Here is a 20,727-nt window from a genome sequence, read left to right on the forward strand (position 1 = left end):
CCCAGGAACTAATATTGCAGGGAATAGTGTTTCCGTGCCACATAAATTGTCCAGGGACTAATATTGCAGGAAACAGTGTTTCAGTGCCACATACAATGTCCAGGGACTAATATTGTGGGTTACATTGTCTCAGTGCCACATATATTGTCCAGGGACTAATATTACAGGGAATAGTGTTTCAGTGCCACACATATTGTCCAGGGACTAATATTGCAGGGAATAGTGTTTCAGTGCCACACATATTGTCTAGGGACTAATATTGCAGGGAATTGTGTTTCAGTGCCACATATATTGTCCAGGGACTAATATTGCAGGGAATAGTGTTTCAGTGCCACATATATTGTCCAGGGACTAACATTGCAGGAAACAGTGTTGTAGTGCCACATACATTGCCCAGGAACTAATATTGCAGGGAATAGTGTTCCGGTGCCACATATATTGTCCAGGGACTAACATTGCAGGAAACAGTGTTGTAGTGCCACATACATTGCCCAGGAACTAATATTGCAGGGAATAGTGTTTCAGTGCCACATATATTGTCCAGGGACTAATATTGCAGGAAACAGTGTTTCAGTGCCACATACAATGTCCAGGGACTAATATTGTGGGTTACATTGTCTCAGTGCCACATATATTGTCCAGGGACTAATATTACAGGGAATAGTGTTTCAGTGCCACACATATTGTCCAGGGACTAATATTGCAGGGATAGTGTTTCAGTGCCACATATATTGTCCAGGGACTAATATTGCAGGGACTAATATTGCAGGGAATAGTGTTTCCGTGCCACATATATTGTCCAGGGACTAATATTGAAGGAAACAGTGTTTTAGTGCCGCATACATTGTCCAGGAACTAATATTGCAGGGAATAGTGTTTCAGTGCCACATAAATTGTCCAGGGACTAATATTGCAGGGAATAGTGTTTCAGTGCCACACATAATGTCCGGGGCTGAATGTGCCAGGGACCAGCGGTTTGATGCCATGCATATTGTCCAGAGACTATTGATGCAGGGTACAGTGTCTGAATGATTCATATTTTGTCCAGGGACTAATAGGTGAACAGATGAAATGTAAGTATTGCAGATCGTTATTGAAGAACAGCGTGCCTATATACATTTGGTTCAAAGTGTAAATACCTTCTCGCATAGATCTGAAGCAGATTTTTACGATTGTTATGTGCATTACACTTTGTTATTGGCAGTGGTAATCGTAAGTTGCAAAAAATGAACGAAACGCTCTTAAAATGTCATGTGCTATTTTTTCTCTAGATTTTGTAAATTACTGTTAAGTCTCTATGTTGTTGTTGTTGTTGCTGTTGTTGACACTGAGAGTGACTACCTTGTCCTTGAAAACCCGCTAGGGATAACAGTTTCTGGAGGAGTTGCTGTACTTAAGGCGATTTGTGGCCTTCTTGACATGCGTCCTATCTACTTGTGGACGGAATATCTATGTGAAACCACTAACTGCCTGCCGACTTCCAACACATGGACCACGTGCCATTTTTGACAGTGTCTTAATTCGTGACATTCGTGAGTGCACTGCTATTTAATTAAGGACCTATTATCTATTACTATTGCCAGTGTTTGATCCTTGATAATTTGTCGTGCACACCTGCATCATCACTATTTGATAATGATTCATAAACATATGAATCTTGCAATTGACTCCACCTGTAGCTGAGATTTCATATGAACATGGAAAGCGGTTAGTCGCTTCTATGAAAAAGGAAATATCACCTTGTTTATAGCTACACACGATTCTATGGCAGATATAATAGAACACACATGCATACGACCTGGTTTATAGCTGCACACGATTCTATGGCAGATATAATAGAACACACATACATACGACCTGGTGTATAGCTGCACACGATTCTATGGCAATATAATAGAACACACATACATACGACCTGGTGTATAGCTGCACACGATTCTATGGCAGATATAATAGAACACGCATACATACGACCTGGTTTATAGCTGCACACGATTCTATGGCAGATATAATAGAACACACATACATACGACCTGGTTCATAGCTGCACACGATTCTATAGCAGATATAATAGAACACACATACATACGACCTGGTGTATAGCTGCACACGATTCTATGGCAGATATAATAGAACACACATACATACGACCTGGTGTATAGCTGCACACGATTCTATGGCAATATAATAGAACACACATACATACGACCTGGTGTATAGCTGCACACGATTCTATGGCAGATATAATAGAACACACATACATACGACCTGGTTTATAGCTGCACACGATTCTATGGCAGATATAATAGAACACACATACATACGACCTGGTTCATAGCTGCACACGATTCTATGGCAGATATAATAGAACACACATACATACGACCTGGTGTATAGCTGCACACGATTCTATGGCAGATATAATAGAACACACATACATACGACCTGGTGTATAGCTGCACACGATTCTATGGCAATATAATAGAACACACATACATACGACCTGGTGTATAGCTGCACACGATTCTATGGCAGATATAATAGAACACACATACATACGACCTGGTTTATAGCTGCACACGATTCTATGGCAGATATAATAGAACACACATACATACGACCTGGTTCATAGCTGCACACGATTCTATGGCATATATAATAGAACACACATACATACGACCTCGTGTATAGCTGCACACGATTCTATGGTAGATAGTAGAACACACATGCATACGACCTGGTTTATAGCTACACATAATTTTATGGCAAATATAATAGAACACACATGCATACAACCTATTTTATAGCTACACGCGATTCAATGGCAGATAATAGAACACACTGGAGCATCATCTCGTTTATTGTTACACACAATTCTGTGGCAGATAATAGGACACACAGGAGCATCACCTCGTTTATAGCTACACACAATTCTGTGGCAGATAATAGAACACACAGGAGCATCACCTCGTTTATAGCTACACACAATTCTGTGGCAGATAATAGAACACACAGGAGCATCACCTCGTTTATAGCTACACACAATTTATGTGGCAGGTAATAGAACACACAGGAGCATCAACTCGTTTATAGCTACACACAAATTGTGGCAGATAATAGAACACACAGGAACATCACCTCATTTACTGCTACACACTATTTTGTGGCAGATAGTAGGACACACGGGAGCGTCACCTCGTTTATAGCTACACACGATTTGTGGCAGATAATAGAACACACTGGAGCATCACCTCGTTTATAGCTACACGCGATTCAATGGCAGATAATAGGACACACAGGAGCATCACCTCGTTTACTGCTACACGCGATTCTATGGCAGATAATAGAACACACTGGAGCATCACCTCGTGTATAGCTACACACGATTCAATGGCAGATAATAGGACACACAGGAACATCACCTCGTTTACTGCTACACACGATTCTATGACAGATAATAGGACACACATACATACGACCTGGTGTATAGCTGCACACGATTCTATGGCAGATATAATAGAACACACATGCATACGACCTCGTGTATAGCTGCACACGATTCTATGGCAGATAGTAGAACACACATGCATACGACCTGGTTTATAGCTACACACAATTTTATGGCAAATATAATAGAACACACATGCATACGACCTATTTTATAGCTACACGCGAGTCTTTGGCAGATAATAGAACACACTGGAGCATCATCTCGTTTATTGTTACACACAATTCTGTGGCAGATAGTAGAACACACAGGTGCATCACCTCGTTTATAGCTACACACGATTCTATGGCAGAAAATAGAACACACAGGTGTATCACTTCCCTCGTTTATAGCTACACACGATTCTATGGCAGATAATAGAACACACAGGTGCATCACCTCACTCGTTTATAGCTACACACGATTCTATGGCAGATAATAGGACACACAGGTGCATCACCTCGTTTATAGCTACACACAATCCTATGGCAGATAATAGAACACACAGGAGCATCACCTCGTTTATAGCTACACAGAATTCTGTGGCAGATAATAGAACACACAGGAGCATCACCTCGTTTATAGTTACACACAATTTATGTGGCAGGTAATAGAACACACAGGAGCATCACCTCGTTTATAGCTACACACAATTCTGTGGCAGAAAATAGAACACACAGGAGCATCACCTCGTTTATAGTTACACACTATTCTGTGGCAGATAGTAGGACACACGGGAGCATCACCTCGTTTATAGCTACACACGATTTGTGGCAGATAATAGGACACACTGGAGCATCACCTCGTTTACTGCTACACGCGATTCTATGGCAGATAATAGAACACACAGGAGCATCACCTCGTTTATAGCTACACGCGATTCAATGGCAGATAATAGGACACACAAGAGCATCACCTCATTTAGTGCAACACACGATTCTATGACAGATAATAGGACACACAGGAGCATCACCTCGTTTATAGCTACACACAATTATGTGGCAGATATAAGGACACACAGGTGCATCACCTCGTTTATAGCTACACACAATTCTATGGCAGATAATAGGACACACAGGAGCATCACCTCGTTTATAGCTACAACACAATTCTATGGCTAATAATAGAACACACAGGTGCATCACCTCGTTTATAGCTACACACAATTCTGTGGCAGATAATAGGACACACAGGTGCATCACCTCGTTTATAGGTACACACATTTCTATGGCAGATAGTAGGACACACTGGAGCATCACCTCGTTTATAGCTACACACATTTCTATGGCAGATATAGAACACACAGGAACATCACCTGGCTTATAGCTACACACATTTCTGTGGCAGATAATAGGACACACAGGAACATCACCTCATTTACTGCTACACACGATTCTATGACAGATAATAGGACACACAGGTGCAGCACCTCCCTCGTTTATAGCTACACACAATTCTGTGGCAGATAATAGGACACACAGGAGCATCACCTCGTTTATAGGTACACACATTTCTATGGCAGATAGTAGGACACACTGGAGCATCACCTCGTTTATAGCTACACACATTTCTATGGCAGATAAAGAACACACAGGAACATCACCTGGCTTATAGCTACACACATTTCTGTGGCAGATAATAGGACACACAGGAACATCACCTCATTTACTGCTACACACGATTCTATGGCAGATAATAGGACACACAGGTGCATCACCTCGTTTATAGCTACACACAATTCTATGGCTTATAATAGAACACTCGGGTGCATCACCTCGTTTATAGCTACACACGATTCTATGGCAGATAATAGGACACACAGGTGCATCACCTCCCTCGTTTATAGCTACACACAATTCTATGGCAGATAATAGAATACACAGGTGTATCACTTCCCTCGTTTATAGCTACACACTATTCTATGGCAGATCATAGAACACACAGGTGCATCACCTCCCTCGTTTATAGCTACACACGATTCTATGGCAGATAATAGGACACACAGGTGCATCACCTCGTTTATAGCTACACACAATTCTATGGCAGATAATAGAACACTCGGGTGCATCACCTCGTTTATAGCAACACAAAATTCTATGGCAGATAATGGGACACACAGGTGCATCACCTCGTTTATACCTACACACATTTCTATGGCAGATATAGAACACACAGGAGCATCACCTCGTTTATAGCTACAACACAATTCTATGGCTAATAATAGAACACACAGGTGCATCACCTCGTTTATAGCTACACACAATTCTGTGGCAGATAATAGGACACACAGGTGCATCACCTCGTTTATAGCTACACACATTTCTATGGCAGATAGTAGGACACACTGGAGCATCACCTCGTTTATAGCTACACACATTTCTATGGCAGATATAGAACACACAGGAGCATCACCTGGCTTATAGCTACACACAATTCTGTGGCAGATAATAGGACACACAGGAACATCACCTCATTTGCTGCTACACACGATTCTATGACAGATAATAGGACACACATAGATACGACCTGGTGTATAGCTGCACACGATTCTATGGCAGATATAATAGAACACACATGCATACGACCTCGTGTATAGCTGCACACGATTCTGTGGCAAATATAATAGAACACACATGCATACGACCTATTCTATAGCTACACGCGAGTCTATGTCAGATAATAGAACACACTGGAGCATCATCTCGTTTATTGTTACACACAATTCTGTGGCAGATAGTAGGACACACAGGTGCATCACCTCGTTTATAGCTACACACGATTCTATGGCAGATATAATAGAACACACATACATACGACCTGGTGTATAGCTGCACACGATTCTATGGCAGATATAATAGAACACACATACATACGACCTGGTGTATAGCTGCACACGATTCTATGGCAGATATAATAGAACACACATGCATACGACCTCGTGTATAGCTGCACACGATTCTATGGCAGATAGTAGAACACACATGCATACGACCTGGTTTATAGCTACACACAATTTTATGGCAAATATAATAGAACACACATGCATACGACCTATTTTATAGCTACACGCGAGTCTATGTCAGATAATAGAACACACTGGAGCATCATCTCGTTTATTGTTACACACAATTCTGTGGCAGATAGTAGGACACACAGGTGCATCACCTCGTTTATAGCTACACACGATTCTATGGCAGATAATAGAACACACAGGTGTATCACTTCCCTCGTTTATAGCTACACACGATTCTATGGCAGATAATAGAACACACAGGTGCATCACCTCCCTCGTTTATAGCTACACACGATTCTATGGCAGATAATAGGACACACAGGTGCATCCCCTCGTTTATAGCTACACACAAATTCTATGGCAGATAATAGAACACACAGGAGCATCACCTCGTTTATAGCTACACACAATTCTGTGGCAGATAATAGGACACACAGGAGCATCACCTCGTTTATAGCTACACACAATTTATGTGGCAGAAAATAGAACACACAGGAGCATCACCTCGTTTATAGTTACACACTATTCTGTGGCAGATAGTAGGACACACGGGAGCCTCACCTCGTTTATAGCTACACGCGATTCAATGGCAGATAATAGGACACACAGGAGCATCATCTCATTTACTGCTACACGCGATTCTATGGCAGATAATAGAACACACAGGAGCATCACCTCGTTTATAGCTACACGCGATTCAATGGCAGATAATAGGACACACAGGAGCATCACCTCATTTACTGCTACACACGATTCTATGACAGATAATAGGACACACAGGAGCATCACCTCGTTTATAGCTACACACAATTCTGTGGCAGATAATAGGACACACAGGTGCATCACCTCGTTTATAGCTACACACAATTCTATGGCAGATAATAGGACACACAGGAGCATCACCTCGTTTATAGCTACACACAATTCTATGGCAGATAATAGAACACACAGGTGTATCACTCCCCTCCTTTTTTAGCTACACACTATTCTATGGCAGATAATAGAACACACAGGTGTATCACTTCCCTCGTTTATAGGAACACAAAATTCTATGGCAGATAATAGGACACACAGGTGCATCACCTCGTTTATACCTACACACATTTCTATGGCTAATAATAGAACACACAGGTGCATCACCTCGTTTATAGCAACACGCAATTCTGTGGCAGATAATAGGACACACAGGTGCATCACCTCGTTTATAGTTACACACATTTCTATGGCAGATAGTAGAACACACTGGAGCATCACCTCGTTTATAGCTACACACATTTCTATGGCAGATATAGAACACACAGGAGCATCACCTGGCTTATAGCTACACACAATTCTGTGGCAGATAATAGGACACACAGGTGCATCACCTCGTTTATAGGTACACACAATTTTATGGCAAATATAAAAGGACACACAGGAGCATCACCTCGTTTATAGCTATACACAATTCTGTGGCAGATAATAGAACACACAGGAGCATCACCTCGTTTATAGCTACACACAATTCTGTGGCAGATAATAGAACACACAGGCGCATCACCTCGTTTATAGCTACACACAATTTATGTGGCAGGTAATAGAACACACAGGAGCATCACCTCGTTTATAGCTACAAACAATTCTGTGGCAGAAAATAGAACACACAGGAGCATCACCTCGTTTATAGTTACACACTATTCTGTGGCAGATAGTAGGACACACGGGAGCGTCACCTCGTTTATAGCTACACACGATTTGTGGCAGATAATAGAACACACTGGAGCATCACCTCGTTTATAGCTACACGCGATTCAATGGCAGATAATAGGACACACAGGAGCATCACCTCATTTACTGCTACACACGATTCTATGACAGATAATAGGACACACAGGAGTATCACCTCGTTTATAGCTACACGCGTTTCAATGGCAGATAATAGGACACACAGGAGCATCACCTCATTTACTGCTACACACGATTCTATGACAGATAATAGGACACACAGGAGTATCACCTCGTTTATAGCTACACGCGATTCAATGGCAGATAATAGGACACACAGGAGCATCACCTCATTTACTGCTACACGCGTTTCTATGGCAGATAATAGGACACACAGGAGCATCACCTCGTTTATAGCTACAGGCGATTCAATGGCAGATAATAGGACACACAGGAGCATCACCTCATTTACTGCTACACGCGTTTCTATGGCAGATAATAGGACACACAGGAGCATCACCTCGTTTATAGCTACACGCGATTCAATGGCAGATAATAGGACACACAGGAGCATCACCTCATTTACTGCTACACGCGTTTCTATGGCAGATAATAGGACACACAGGAGCATCACCTCGTTTATAGCTACACGCGATTCAATGGCAGATAATAGGACACACAGGAGCATCACCTCATTTACTGCTACACGCGTTTCTATGGCAGATAATAGAACACACAGGTGTAACTTACCTTTTTTACAGGTGCACACCAGTCGATGGTAGATGAAGGAACACGTCGAAGAGCCATTGCCCGAGCAGGTATCATTACATATCGTTGTGTCTATACGAGCATATATGGACAACAGTAACAGTGAATGAATGATCAGATATAATCACATGTGGGTTGAGGATTTCATAGATAAAACTATACAGTAAACTACGGTTAAAACGAACACGCTTATGACGAGCTGACCGATATAACGAATTTACATTTTAGTCCCGGTCATTTGTTGTACATATGCTGTATAAAGGCTTATAACGAACTACTGTTATAACGAACTAAAATTAGTGGTCCCTTTGAGTTCGTTATAACCGTAGTTTACTGTATATAATTAAAATATATTTTGTATAGTCATGTAGAACTATAAGTATTTGTATAACTATAACTATATGTATGTTTGTATAAAGATATATTCTTCAATATTAACAGATACTTACCGACATGCAAAAGATCGAGTGATGGTCATGGATGGATAAGCAAAAGGAAGGACAAAGTGTACATAGCAATTAACAGAACATTTTGGCAGTTAGTCCCTCTTTCTGTTCGTGCAGTGAAACAATACGTAAAACAAATCATCAGCATATAACAAGATAAAACGTATTCTAGTATACGTGAAGGCGTTGCTCGGTCAGTCGATAGGAATGACTTAGACATTTGAAACAGCCGCGCGCTAACCTGTCCTCTATTCGTGAACGTTAGTGCAGGGGTGGAGACGATCTACTGGTGAATGGATGTCGGGCAGAGCTTGTGTCAGTACATCTTGAGCTTTATAAGATCAACCTTAAGCACCTGGGTCCAAATCAGTAAAGATATAATTGCTAAAATAATTCAATTTGAGAAGTTGAAATCGTCTTTACCACATTTCAGTAGATTTTATTTATTGACGGAAATAGTAGGGAACTATTTCCACGATGCTCATTTTCACTGAAAATATTGACACGATAACATATATACTTAAAGGCAATAGTCTCACCGGTTGTGTTTTCTTTATTTCAGGAAAATTCATGAAACACATAATCTTTCATATAGGATATTGGACCCAATTTACCAAGTTTGGTTTGGCTCTTGCAATGCAGTCGTTTCTTTAGTTTAGGGTTCTCCTTGGTGAGAAGACGTCCTTTGGTTCCTGTAGACAATTTGGTTTGGTCTTTTCGAGTTACACCCTTGGTCAATTAAAAAAAGCGCCATTGTTTATGAATAGAAGACAGGTTAGTGCAGGTGTTTTAAACGTTTAAACGAGAGTCATTTCTCTCGACTGGCCAAGCAAACATATTTTGTCTTTGCACTAAAACAAGGGACCCGTCCATTAACCAATACTGGTGGATTAGTATATCGTGGTCGTCGATCTTATTAACAATGGCTTATATAGTCCATCATTATCCAAAAAAGAAACAAACATAAGTCGAACTGCCATTAAGATCAGTTCGGGAATTGTCTTACTTCCAGGTTTACACTTGCTTGAATTCGTTGAGCCTGTTTGTTCTGTGATCTGGTCTGTGTTGCACTCCTTGCAGTGATCATGTGCCGTGGAGTCTTGGTAGAAATGGAGAGGACACGATGTACATGGGAAGTACCCGTTCACTGAATACTGACCAATAGGACATGGGGCTGAAACAGAGAGAGGACACTATGGAGTCTCACATGGAATACTGACCAATAAGACATGGTGCTGAAACAGAGAGAGGACACTATGGAGTCACACATGGGATACTAACAAATAGGACATGGGGCTGAAACAGAAAGAGAACACTATTTAGTCTCTCATGGAATACTGACCAATCAGACATGGTGCTGAAACAGAGAGGTAACACTATTAAGTCTCTCATGGAATACTGACCAATAGGACATGGTGCTGAAACAGAAAGATAACACTATTGAGTCTCACTTGGAATACTGACCAATATGGCATGGTGCTGAAAGAGAGAGAGAACGTAATGGTGCTTAGACAAACATGGTATATTGACCAAATATGACGTGTGTGTGTGTGTGTGTGTGTGGGGGGGGGGTAGCTCCATGGAATACCGACAATGAGGGTATAATGCTGAACAGACTGATACTATAAATACACAATGCCATTTAGAAAGTGGTCAAATGTAACTAATTTTATATTTGGGATAACACTTTCTTAGTAAAGTACAGATTCTAGTACTTTTTTGGGTTGAGTCCCGTCCGGGATTCGAACCCACACCTGCCAGGGTGAGGCACCTAATCGCCAGCACACAAAGTCAGCGATCTAACCCACTCAGCCACCGAGGCTTCCACAAAATGAAAGTCCGTTAAAATTCAATCCAGAGGTTAACTATACATTCTTTTAACTTACCGAAGAATGCAAGTTTAATGTCGTATTAATATCTTGTTTCTATCTTCAGGTCTATCCCCCATCTCACGTTCTCAGAAATTAGAATTGGTAATAATTTGGTAACTTTCTGATTGTCAGTCGACATCACTACTCAGTGATTGCTGTTATTTAAAAAAAATAGGTAGAAATCTTTACCTCAACCGTTCACTTTATCAGATGCATAATTTAAACAGAACAATAAGCCATGAACATTTGACACACAAAAGTGCTGGAAAGGGCAGTTCAGTTCAGTTCAGTTCAGTTAATATTAGAGATAAACATTTTTAGCGGGCCCTCCACCTCTGTAAACACCACCAATCTTCGTTCCTTACTAAAGTGAGTGAATGAGTGAGTGAAAATGTACCTATATTCTCAGCCGTATAACATTCCAGAACATGAGAGCCAGAGGTAAAGTTGGTCATAATCGGGACATATTTATAACAGCCAATGTAGCCCAATCGCTCAGTTGAGTTGGCTAATGAGAGCCATCTACAGTTCAGGGAGTCCATGCAAATCAACACAGAACATGTGGAACACTTTGTAGTCACCTCTACATGCGGAGATGTTCGTGGATCCCTCCACATAAAGAGTTGAGCGATCATCTGGGCAAGGCTCACAGTGGGAAGAGTTCACCCAGTAATGGTTGACAGGGCACTTGTCGCATGGTTGTTGTCCTGTTGAAGACCGAAACCCAGGTCGACACATACCTGAAACAATACAGTTACATCACTTGAACACACATTCATATAACTGCCACAATCACATCAAGCATGCACCATAACTACTAGTGTTGGCGTATTCAAAATACACTCACTGGCACTTGCCTGAAACATTAAGTCCTCGCTGTGTGTAATTATGTACATGTTAATATCTAAGGAAGTATCACGGCAAGCATTTTCAATGTTGTGTGATATATTAAAGACATTCCATAATAAAAGCACTTACTGACACATCTTGCTCTGCTGGACCGCGGGGTCAATGAGTACATGTTGTCTCCACAGTTCTTACAAGAGGGTTGTCCGGACTGGTCCTGATACTGACCGTCAGGGCATTCAACACAACCTCCACTGGGAGAGGACGAGGATCCGTAGGGGCATGGTACTGAAACACATATACAAATAGTGTGTTTTGAAATAAGGCATTGTAGACATTCATCCTGGCCTGGTCATGTGCAGATAGGTCAGTCTTTTATCATGGTACTGAAACACACACGTATATATACATATACAACTTTCTGAAAATGGTTGCAAATCTGGTTGCGCATGACTATTGATATATGCCTCAAAATTGGCATCGTTGATATTTCTATGCATACACATTAACAACCTGTTCCTGGTGTTGTGCGTGCAAACACGACAGCGTCAACGCTCAACATCTTATTTAAAAAAAGTATTCAACTTATGGTAATTCAAGTGCATTGTTGTTAGTACGCATAACAACTGAAAGAAAACTTAACAATTCAATTCGCGCCGCGCTTTGAATCTCGGACCAACAATCAGTCCATCGCCCCAACGGGGTCCCAGCTGTGCAACCAAATGGTTCGGTGTCCTTGATCTATCAGCTGAATGAATATCCTGTTGGTACCAGTTTGGAAGAGGGAAATCAGAGTGCTCGCCAAAGATGTTTCTGTTAACTGTACTATACTGAAGACGGAAAATCAAACCTTGATTGTTCACTTTGAATGATCCGGTCGTGCAGTCGCGCTATCGGTAGTTGTACATGTCATATGGAAATAACTCGATTATATAAAGTCTGTAGTAGCTCTGTGCATGACTAATATAAAATGCAAAGCGAATTTGATGCGTGTGACGATTTTGTTTGGTTTAATAAAGTGTGTGTAATAGTGTCTCGCTTCAATGTGAATCCTTCAGTTACGTCTTGTAGTTGTAAAAGTGAATAACAATTCGTGATATTTTATGAATGAACAAAGTTGTTCTGGTGTGACAGAGGTCATGGTTATCCAATCAAAACGAAAGAAAAGAGGTCAACCTTATACGACACACTTGTGCCATACGGGTTTAGTATCTAACCATCTGTATCTACATGGGTAATAAATGTAGATACATTGCACGTGCTGTCAAACAATATTCAAACATGAAACCACATCTGGTGTTGTGTGCAGACAGATCTGTCTGACTGTGAACATAGATACGTGTACAGCACCGCAGCATGCAAACATGTGACAGAATACAAACCTCATTACTTTTAACCAAAGCTGACACATTGCAAATTGAAGTATAGATATGCTTAATGACGTCAGCCTTTTGGGACGTACATGTAGTTTTATCCCTCCCCTCCCCCTGTACATGGGACTGATTATATGATTAATTGTTTGTTGTTTTACGCCGCACTCAGCAACATTCCAGCTATATGATGGTCTGTAAATAATGGGGTCTGAGCCAGACAATCCAGTGATTGACATTATGAGCATCGATCTTCGTAATTGGGGTACTATGACATGCATCAACCAAGTCAGCGAGCCTGACCACCCGATCCCGTTAGTCGCATCTTACGACAAGCATAGTCGTTGGTTGCTGAAGACCCAATCTACAATGGATCCTCACGGTTCTGGGAATGATTATGTGAGGGAGAGTGAGTAATGAAATACGAATTCCATATGTGGCATATACAAATAATTAAAATAAAGGGATGCAAATAACAAATATAAAACACGTTTTGCACAAAGTGCATTTTGAGAGGGTTATAGACAAACTGCAAAGGTCAAATCAAGGTAAATATAATAAATATATAAAAAAATTGAACAGATGTGCTGAAGCCTACACACACTATACTCATGCAAACGTTCTTGTGCTGTTACAGCGTAACAGTTTCCCGCAATGTATGCTCCCTGGCTGTTGGAACTCTCCTGTGCACGAGTCAAATTTGTCGTTGCGTAAAGGTAGCCGAGACAAACCACGCCGTTCGCTCTCGCAATCAGGAAAATTAGGTTTTGACCACTTGTGACACACCACAGTGTGAGTATTGGCAGTATATTTATGATAGTATGGTTAAGATTGTTTGTGTACAGTTTAATTGGGCTGTCATAGGATGATATGTCGGGAATTCGCTTTGACAAGCCTTGTAATGTGACTAAGTTTTCGCGCGGTTTTTGAATATGCTGACGCATTCAATTTATGTGTTTGAGTTACCCTTATAATATATTGTCGCATAAGGTTATAAGTAAATGGATATTTTTTACGTTGTTTAGGAATGTCTTTAAAGTCTGTTTTAGGGCATTGTGGACTATAAGTTGTTATTTTTGTTGAATAGCAAATTACCGTAATGATTTTAAAATGTGGACACCTTTTGTTAAACACATGATATTATATGCTAGCGACCAGGTTAAGTAATCATTTGTGTTTGTATTTCTTACAGCCTTTTACCCTTTATGAGAACCTTCATATACAGAATAAACACCTTCAAATCTGATGACACTTGTACCATCATTTCTTGAATGGAAGAGGTTCGGGGTTATCTGACTTGTAGCTCGCAAGGGTTATGCAAGTACAGTAAAAGGACTAGTATAAGACTGCTGCAAGCTGGTTAACAGGAAAATGCAACCACCACAGGGATTTGTGTATATCTACACTGTGCAATAGGACAGGAACCCTCTTCAGGCAACAACAGGAGTTAGAAGCTGATTACAACATACAGTAATAATTACTGTGAGAAAATTCATCATGTCTGACATAGATAAAACAGAAGCAGAAAGGTCTGCGGAGTTTATGAGTTTGAAGCAGATGGAAACTATTAAAAAGGAGGAACTCACTGGAACTTCATACAGATTAAGAACTCTAACAGAAAAAGGAAGTGGAATGTATAAGGAGACCAAGGATGCACACTGTGCTAAACTAGCTAAAGCCCAACAGGAACTTAAGGGAATTCTTAAAGCTTGTAGTCAATACCAAGGCGACCTCAAGTCATTACGACTTACTGAACGGAGCTTGGCTCAAGTGCATACACATTACTGTGAACTGTCATCGGGATATATAGACTTCTTACGTCGTACAAACACTCTTGATAGCAACAATGACCTAGATCTACATCTGCAGAACTACCAGGTACTGAAAAGTGAAATTGAAATCACGGGCAAACTTTTAGATCATCACGTCCGGGAACTCATTGATTCATCATCCTATCATTCAAAGTCAATTATGCGCACCAGCAAATCTGGGTTAAGCAACACCAGTTCGTCGCTTGCTAGGAAGCGTGCTAAGGCAGAGGCAGCACGTGCAAGGGCAGAATATGCTGTCAAGGAAGCAGAGATTCTTAAGCAGCGTGCACTTCTGGAGGAGCAGCAACAACTTGCTGCTGCTCATGCCTCTCGTAAGAAGGCAGACATGGATGCTGACCTCAAACTTCTCAAAGAACAGAAAGAAGTGGCTGGGGCTGAAGCAGAAGTAAGGGCCTTGCAGTTAGAGGAAGATTCTCAGGGATCAAGCAGTCATTTCTCATTACCAGTTGAAGGTGCCAAGGATCGCACAAGGGATTACGTAGCGAGGCACTCACAAAACCAAACGAGTAACATATCTGTGCCTCGGCACTACTTTCAACAAGAAGCCAACAGACGTCTGACTTCACCTTCTCCCCCACTGGCTCAACAGGGACCAGTTAATGTATTGCCGGACACTAATATTCCATGTGCAGAGGCAGATTTAGTGTACTCAGTGGCACATCAAGGAGATGGAATTGAGAACATTCATAGGGATGAGGGCAACAACATGTTTGTTGCTACTGAACTGTCACGCTTCCTGCTGAAGAAAGAGTTACTGCTCACAAGGCTCACAAGTTTTAACGATCGGCCTGAATCATATGCCATTTGGAAGTTAAGCTTTCTCAGGATCATTGCCGAACTGCAGGCTACAGACGTTGAAGAGTTCGACTTATTGGTGAAGTGGTTAGGCCCTGCATCCTCGAAATACGCCAACAGTTTGAGAGCTGCTAATGTGAAAAACCCTTCAAGAGGCCTTGAAAGAATATGGGCAAGGCTGGATGAAAGATATGGATGCCCAGAGATGGTTGAGGCTGCGCTGAAGAATAAACTGGCTGCTTTCCCAAGGTTGACTTACAAGAATAGTGAATTGTTATACGAGCTTTCAGACCTCCTCTCGGAAGTTGAATCCATCAAGGGTCAGGATGAATACAAGGCACTTCTGTCTTATTTTGATTCCTCAGCTGGGGTGATACCAATTGTCAACAAACTGCCTTACGGCCTCCAGGAGAGATGGACATCTCATGCCACCAGATACAAAAGAACTAACAAAGTGTCGTTCCCCCCATTTTCAATTTTTGTGGATTTTGTAAGAGACATAAGCAAGGAGAAAAATGATCCAAGTTTTGCACATGAAACTTACACAGCTTCCCCTAGGAAAGACAGATCTAAACCGCCTTTCTCACAACCACCTCTGGTCGTAGCAAATCGGAAGACAGAGGTCACCCAGGAGACTAGAGGAAACCAGGACTGGTCAAAACTGTGCCCTGTTCACAAGACTGATCACTCTTTAAATCAATGTAAGGCATTCAAGCTCAAGACTATTGAAGACCGCAAGGCACTAATCAAGCGCTTTGGTATTTGTTACAGGTGCTGCCTGACATCGACACACCTAGCCAAAGCCTGCAGGGAATTTGTTAAATGTGCATTTTGTGGAAGCAGTAGACATGCTACAGCACTGCATGTTGTTGATTGGGAACAACAGAACTCAGAAACAGGAACACCTTCTCCCCGAGTGAATGATGGCAGGGAGAGGAAAGATTCACCTTCAGACACAAGCAAATTTCCTATTGCTTCAAAGTGCACTCAGATATGTGGAGATGGATTTGCTGGAAAGTCCTGTTCAAAAACTGTTCTAGTGAAAGTTTATCCAGAGGGAAGACCTGATATGGCTACAAGAATGTACGCTATGTTTGATGATCAGAGCAATGCATCTTTAGTGAAGTCTGAATTCTTTACGAACATGGAGGCAGATGGGGAAGTAATCCCATACACACTATCATCTTGTGCTGGACGCAAAGATACTTCTGGCCGGAGGGCCAAAGGCTACATCGTAGAGTCATTTGATGGACATTCCAGGTTACAGCTTCCCACACTGATAGAATGTAATCAGATTCCGGATCACCGAGAAGAGATACCTGTACCTGAGGTTGCAATGCACTATAATCACCTGAAGGACATTGCTAATTGCATACCCCCTCTGGACAATGACGCACAAATTCTCCTTCTGATTGGTAGGGACCTAATAGAGGCCCACCATGTTTTGGACCAACGGATTGGCCCAAACAAGACTCCCTATGGACAAAAACTCTCTCTTGGGTGTGTGATTGTAGGCGAAACTTGCCTTGGCAAAGTTCATCAGCCCAAGCAAGTCACGGTAAATAAGACTTACATTCTGTCAGATGGACGCCCATCCATATTTAAGCCTTGTGACAATCACTTTCAAGTAAAGGAAGGCTGGTCATCAGGAAATGAGAAAAACAAGGTTATCTTCACAGCACGTGAAAGAAATGGACAAAATGAGGACAAGCTATTTGTTACCACTCAAGAGGATGACAAATTAGGATTATCTGTGGAGGACAGAGAGTTCCTTGAAATCATGGATAATGAAATGGTCAAAACATCAGAAGGTAACTGGATTGCCCCACTTCCTTTCCGAAATGGCAGAAGGCGGCTCCCAAACAATAGGAGCCAAGCTTTGAACAGGGCCAAGACTCTAGATCGCTACCTGAAACGAGACACCATCAAAAGACAACAATTCCTGGAATTCATGCAGAGAATTCTTGACAATGATCATGCAGAGTTGGCTCCACCATTGACGGAAGATGAGGAACGTTGGTATTTACCTTTATTTGGGGTTTACCACCCGAAGAAGCCGGACCAGTTAAGAGCAGTGTTCGACTCTTCAGCAAATCATGAGGGGATATCACTTAATGATGTGCTGCTGAAAGGACCAGACTTAGCAAACAGTCTTGTAGGTGTGCTTCTACGCTTTCGAAGAGAGTCGACAGCTGTAATGGCAGATATTCAGCAAATGTTCTATTGTTTCCTCGTAAAAGAGGAACACAGGAATTTCCTACGATTTCTATGGTATAAGGATAATGACATAAACCAAGAGTTGGTGGAATACAGGATGAAAGTTCATGTCTTTGGAAACAGCCCTTCACCAGCTGTTGCCACTTACGGACTGAGGAGATCTGCCAAGTCTGTTGTAGAAACATACGGAAAGGATGTGCAGCTCTTCGTCGAAAGAGACTTCTATGTTGATGATGGGCTAACATGTCTACAAACTACCGAGCAAGCAATTGACCTAATAAAGAGAACACAGCAAGCATTGCTGTCAGGAGGAAATCTGAGACTACACAAGGTAGCATCAAATGATCCAGAGGTTATGAAAACATTCCCATCAGACGACTTGGCGAAAGACCTAAAAGACCTGGACCTAGGGTCAGACTTGCTTCCTGTGCAGCGTAGCCTAGGAATGGCGTGGGATTTGCAATCTGACTCCTTTACTTTCAAAGTGTCTGCAGACCCAAAACCTTACACCAAGCGAGGAATTCTATCAACAATCAACAGTCTGTTCGACCCTATGGGATTTGCTGCTCCTGTGACCATTCGTGGAAAAATTCTCTTTCGGGATCTGATATCTGGAAATTCAGACTGGGACCAACCATTACCTTCTGCCAGTGAACGAGAATGGGAAGATTGGAAGGACTCGTTAACATTGCTTGAGGAACTGAAGATACCACGCACATATGTGCCTGTCTCATTTCAGGGTGTCATAACAAAAGAGATACATGTCTTCTCAGACGCATCAGAGAAGGCCGTAGCTGCTGTGGCTTACTTGAGAACTGTTGATAAAGATAAAGACCAAAGGACAGGCTTCATTCTTGGCAAGGCAAAGGTTGCTCCTATGCATGGGCACACCATACCAAGGTTGGAACTTTGTGCTGCAGTACTTGCGGTTGAAATTGCGGATCTGGTTTGTGAACATCTCGGACTTCCTCTTGATGTTGTTCAGTATTACACAGACAGCAAGCTAGTCCTAGGCTACATCTACAATCAAACAAGAAGGTTTTATGTGTATGTATCTAACAGGATTGACCGTATCAGGAAATATTCTCAACCAGAACAATGGCATTATGTCCATTCGGATAAGAACCCGGCTGATATTGGTACCAGATCCATCCATGCTTCGCAGTTGAATTCATCAATTTGGCTCTCAGGTCCAACGCCAATTTCCCAAGATTCCTGTGCTCATACCTTCATCCTTACTGATGAGGAAAACGACAAGGAACTGAGACCTGCACCTTCGTCCATGAAGACAAAGGTATGCGACACTAGTGGATCTTTGGACACACGCTACCTTGAAAAATTTTCTTCATGGGAAAGTCTTGTACGCGCTTTCACTCTACTCAAGTGCATGGCTCGCAAAATCCAAAACAAAGATCCATTGGGAATCAATTCGGACACCTTGAAAGAGACTGAACGCTTTCTAATGAAGACGGTACAGTACAGAACCTTTGGAGCAGAGATTGACTGTCTGCTGGCATATTCGCCCATCCCAAGGAATAGCTTGGATCCAAAGCTGGATGAACATGGTATTCTGTGTGTTGGCGGACGCCTAAACAAATCAGATTTTGATGCTCGCCTGAAAAACCCGACCATTATTCCTGGTGACTCTCACCTTGCGAGGCTCCTAGTGCATCACCATCACTCAAGGGTCAAACATCAGGGTCGTACGTTCACAGAAGGAGCAGTTAGGTCGGCTGGTTTATGGATCACTGGAGCTAAGAGGGTGATCTCCTCGCTCATATACAAATGTGTTTCATGTCGGAAGCTCCGTGGAAGACAACAATACCAGAAGATGGCTGATCTCCCTAGTGACCGTCTAATACCAAGTCCTCCCTTCACTTACGTTGGATTAGACACCTTTGGACCATGGTTTGTTGTTACACGTCGCACTAGAGGGGGTCAGGCTAATAACAAGCGGTGGGCTGTTTTATTCACATGTCTTACCACAAGGGCTATCCATATCGAAGTTGTTGAAGAATTATCTTCTTCTTCATTCATCAACGCTCTCAGAAGATTCATTTCAATAAGGGGACCAGTGAAGGAACTGAGGTCGGATCGCGGAACAAACTTTGTTGGAGCAACAGATGCCCTCAAGATAAATGTTGTGAATGTTGAGGACAATTCTATCAAGCGTTTCCTAGATGATGAAAGGACCAAATGGATTTTCAATCCACCACAATCCTCACACATGGGCGGCGTCTGGGAAAGGATGATAGGAGTCACACGAAGAATTCTGGACTCAATGTTGGCAGAAACCCGCCATAGGCATTTAACTCATGAAGTTCTATCGACATTCATGGCCGAAGTATCTGCGATTGTGAATGCGCGACCTATCATCC

At 41.9% G+C, this 20,727-nt stretch overlaps 1 protein-coding gene across 1 annotated transcript in view; it reads right to left on the reverse strand.

Moving 5' to 3' along the window:
- LOC124121087 overlaps positions 1–20,727 on the reverse strand; it is a 175,968-nt gene that overhangs the window by 85,153 nt on the left and 70,088 nt on the right. Inside the window, exons 28-31 of the mRNA XM_048392794.1 lie at positions 12,268–12,423; positions 11,871–12,029; positions 10,425–10,592; positions 8,955–9,044 (exon numbers count right to left, since the gene is read on the reverse strand). Coding sequence (XP_048248751.1) covers positions 8,955–9,044; positions 10,425–10,592; positions 11,871–12,029; positions 12,268–12,423 — 573 coding nt within the window. The remainder of the gene's footprint in view (positions 1–8,954; positions 9,045–10,424; positions 10,593–11,870; positions 12,030–12,267; positions 12,424–20,727) is intronic.

Source organism: Haliotis rufescens, unplaced genomic scaffold (genome assembly GCF_023055435.1).
Source record: "Haliotis rufescens isolate VD_foot unplaced genomic scaffold, xgHalRufe1.0.p SCAF_11, whole genome shotgun sequence".
Taxonomy (NCBI): domain Eukaryota; kingdom Metazoa; phylum Mollusca; class Gastropoda; order Lepetellida; family Haliotidae; genus Haliotis; species Haliotis rufescens.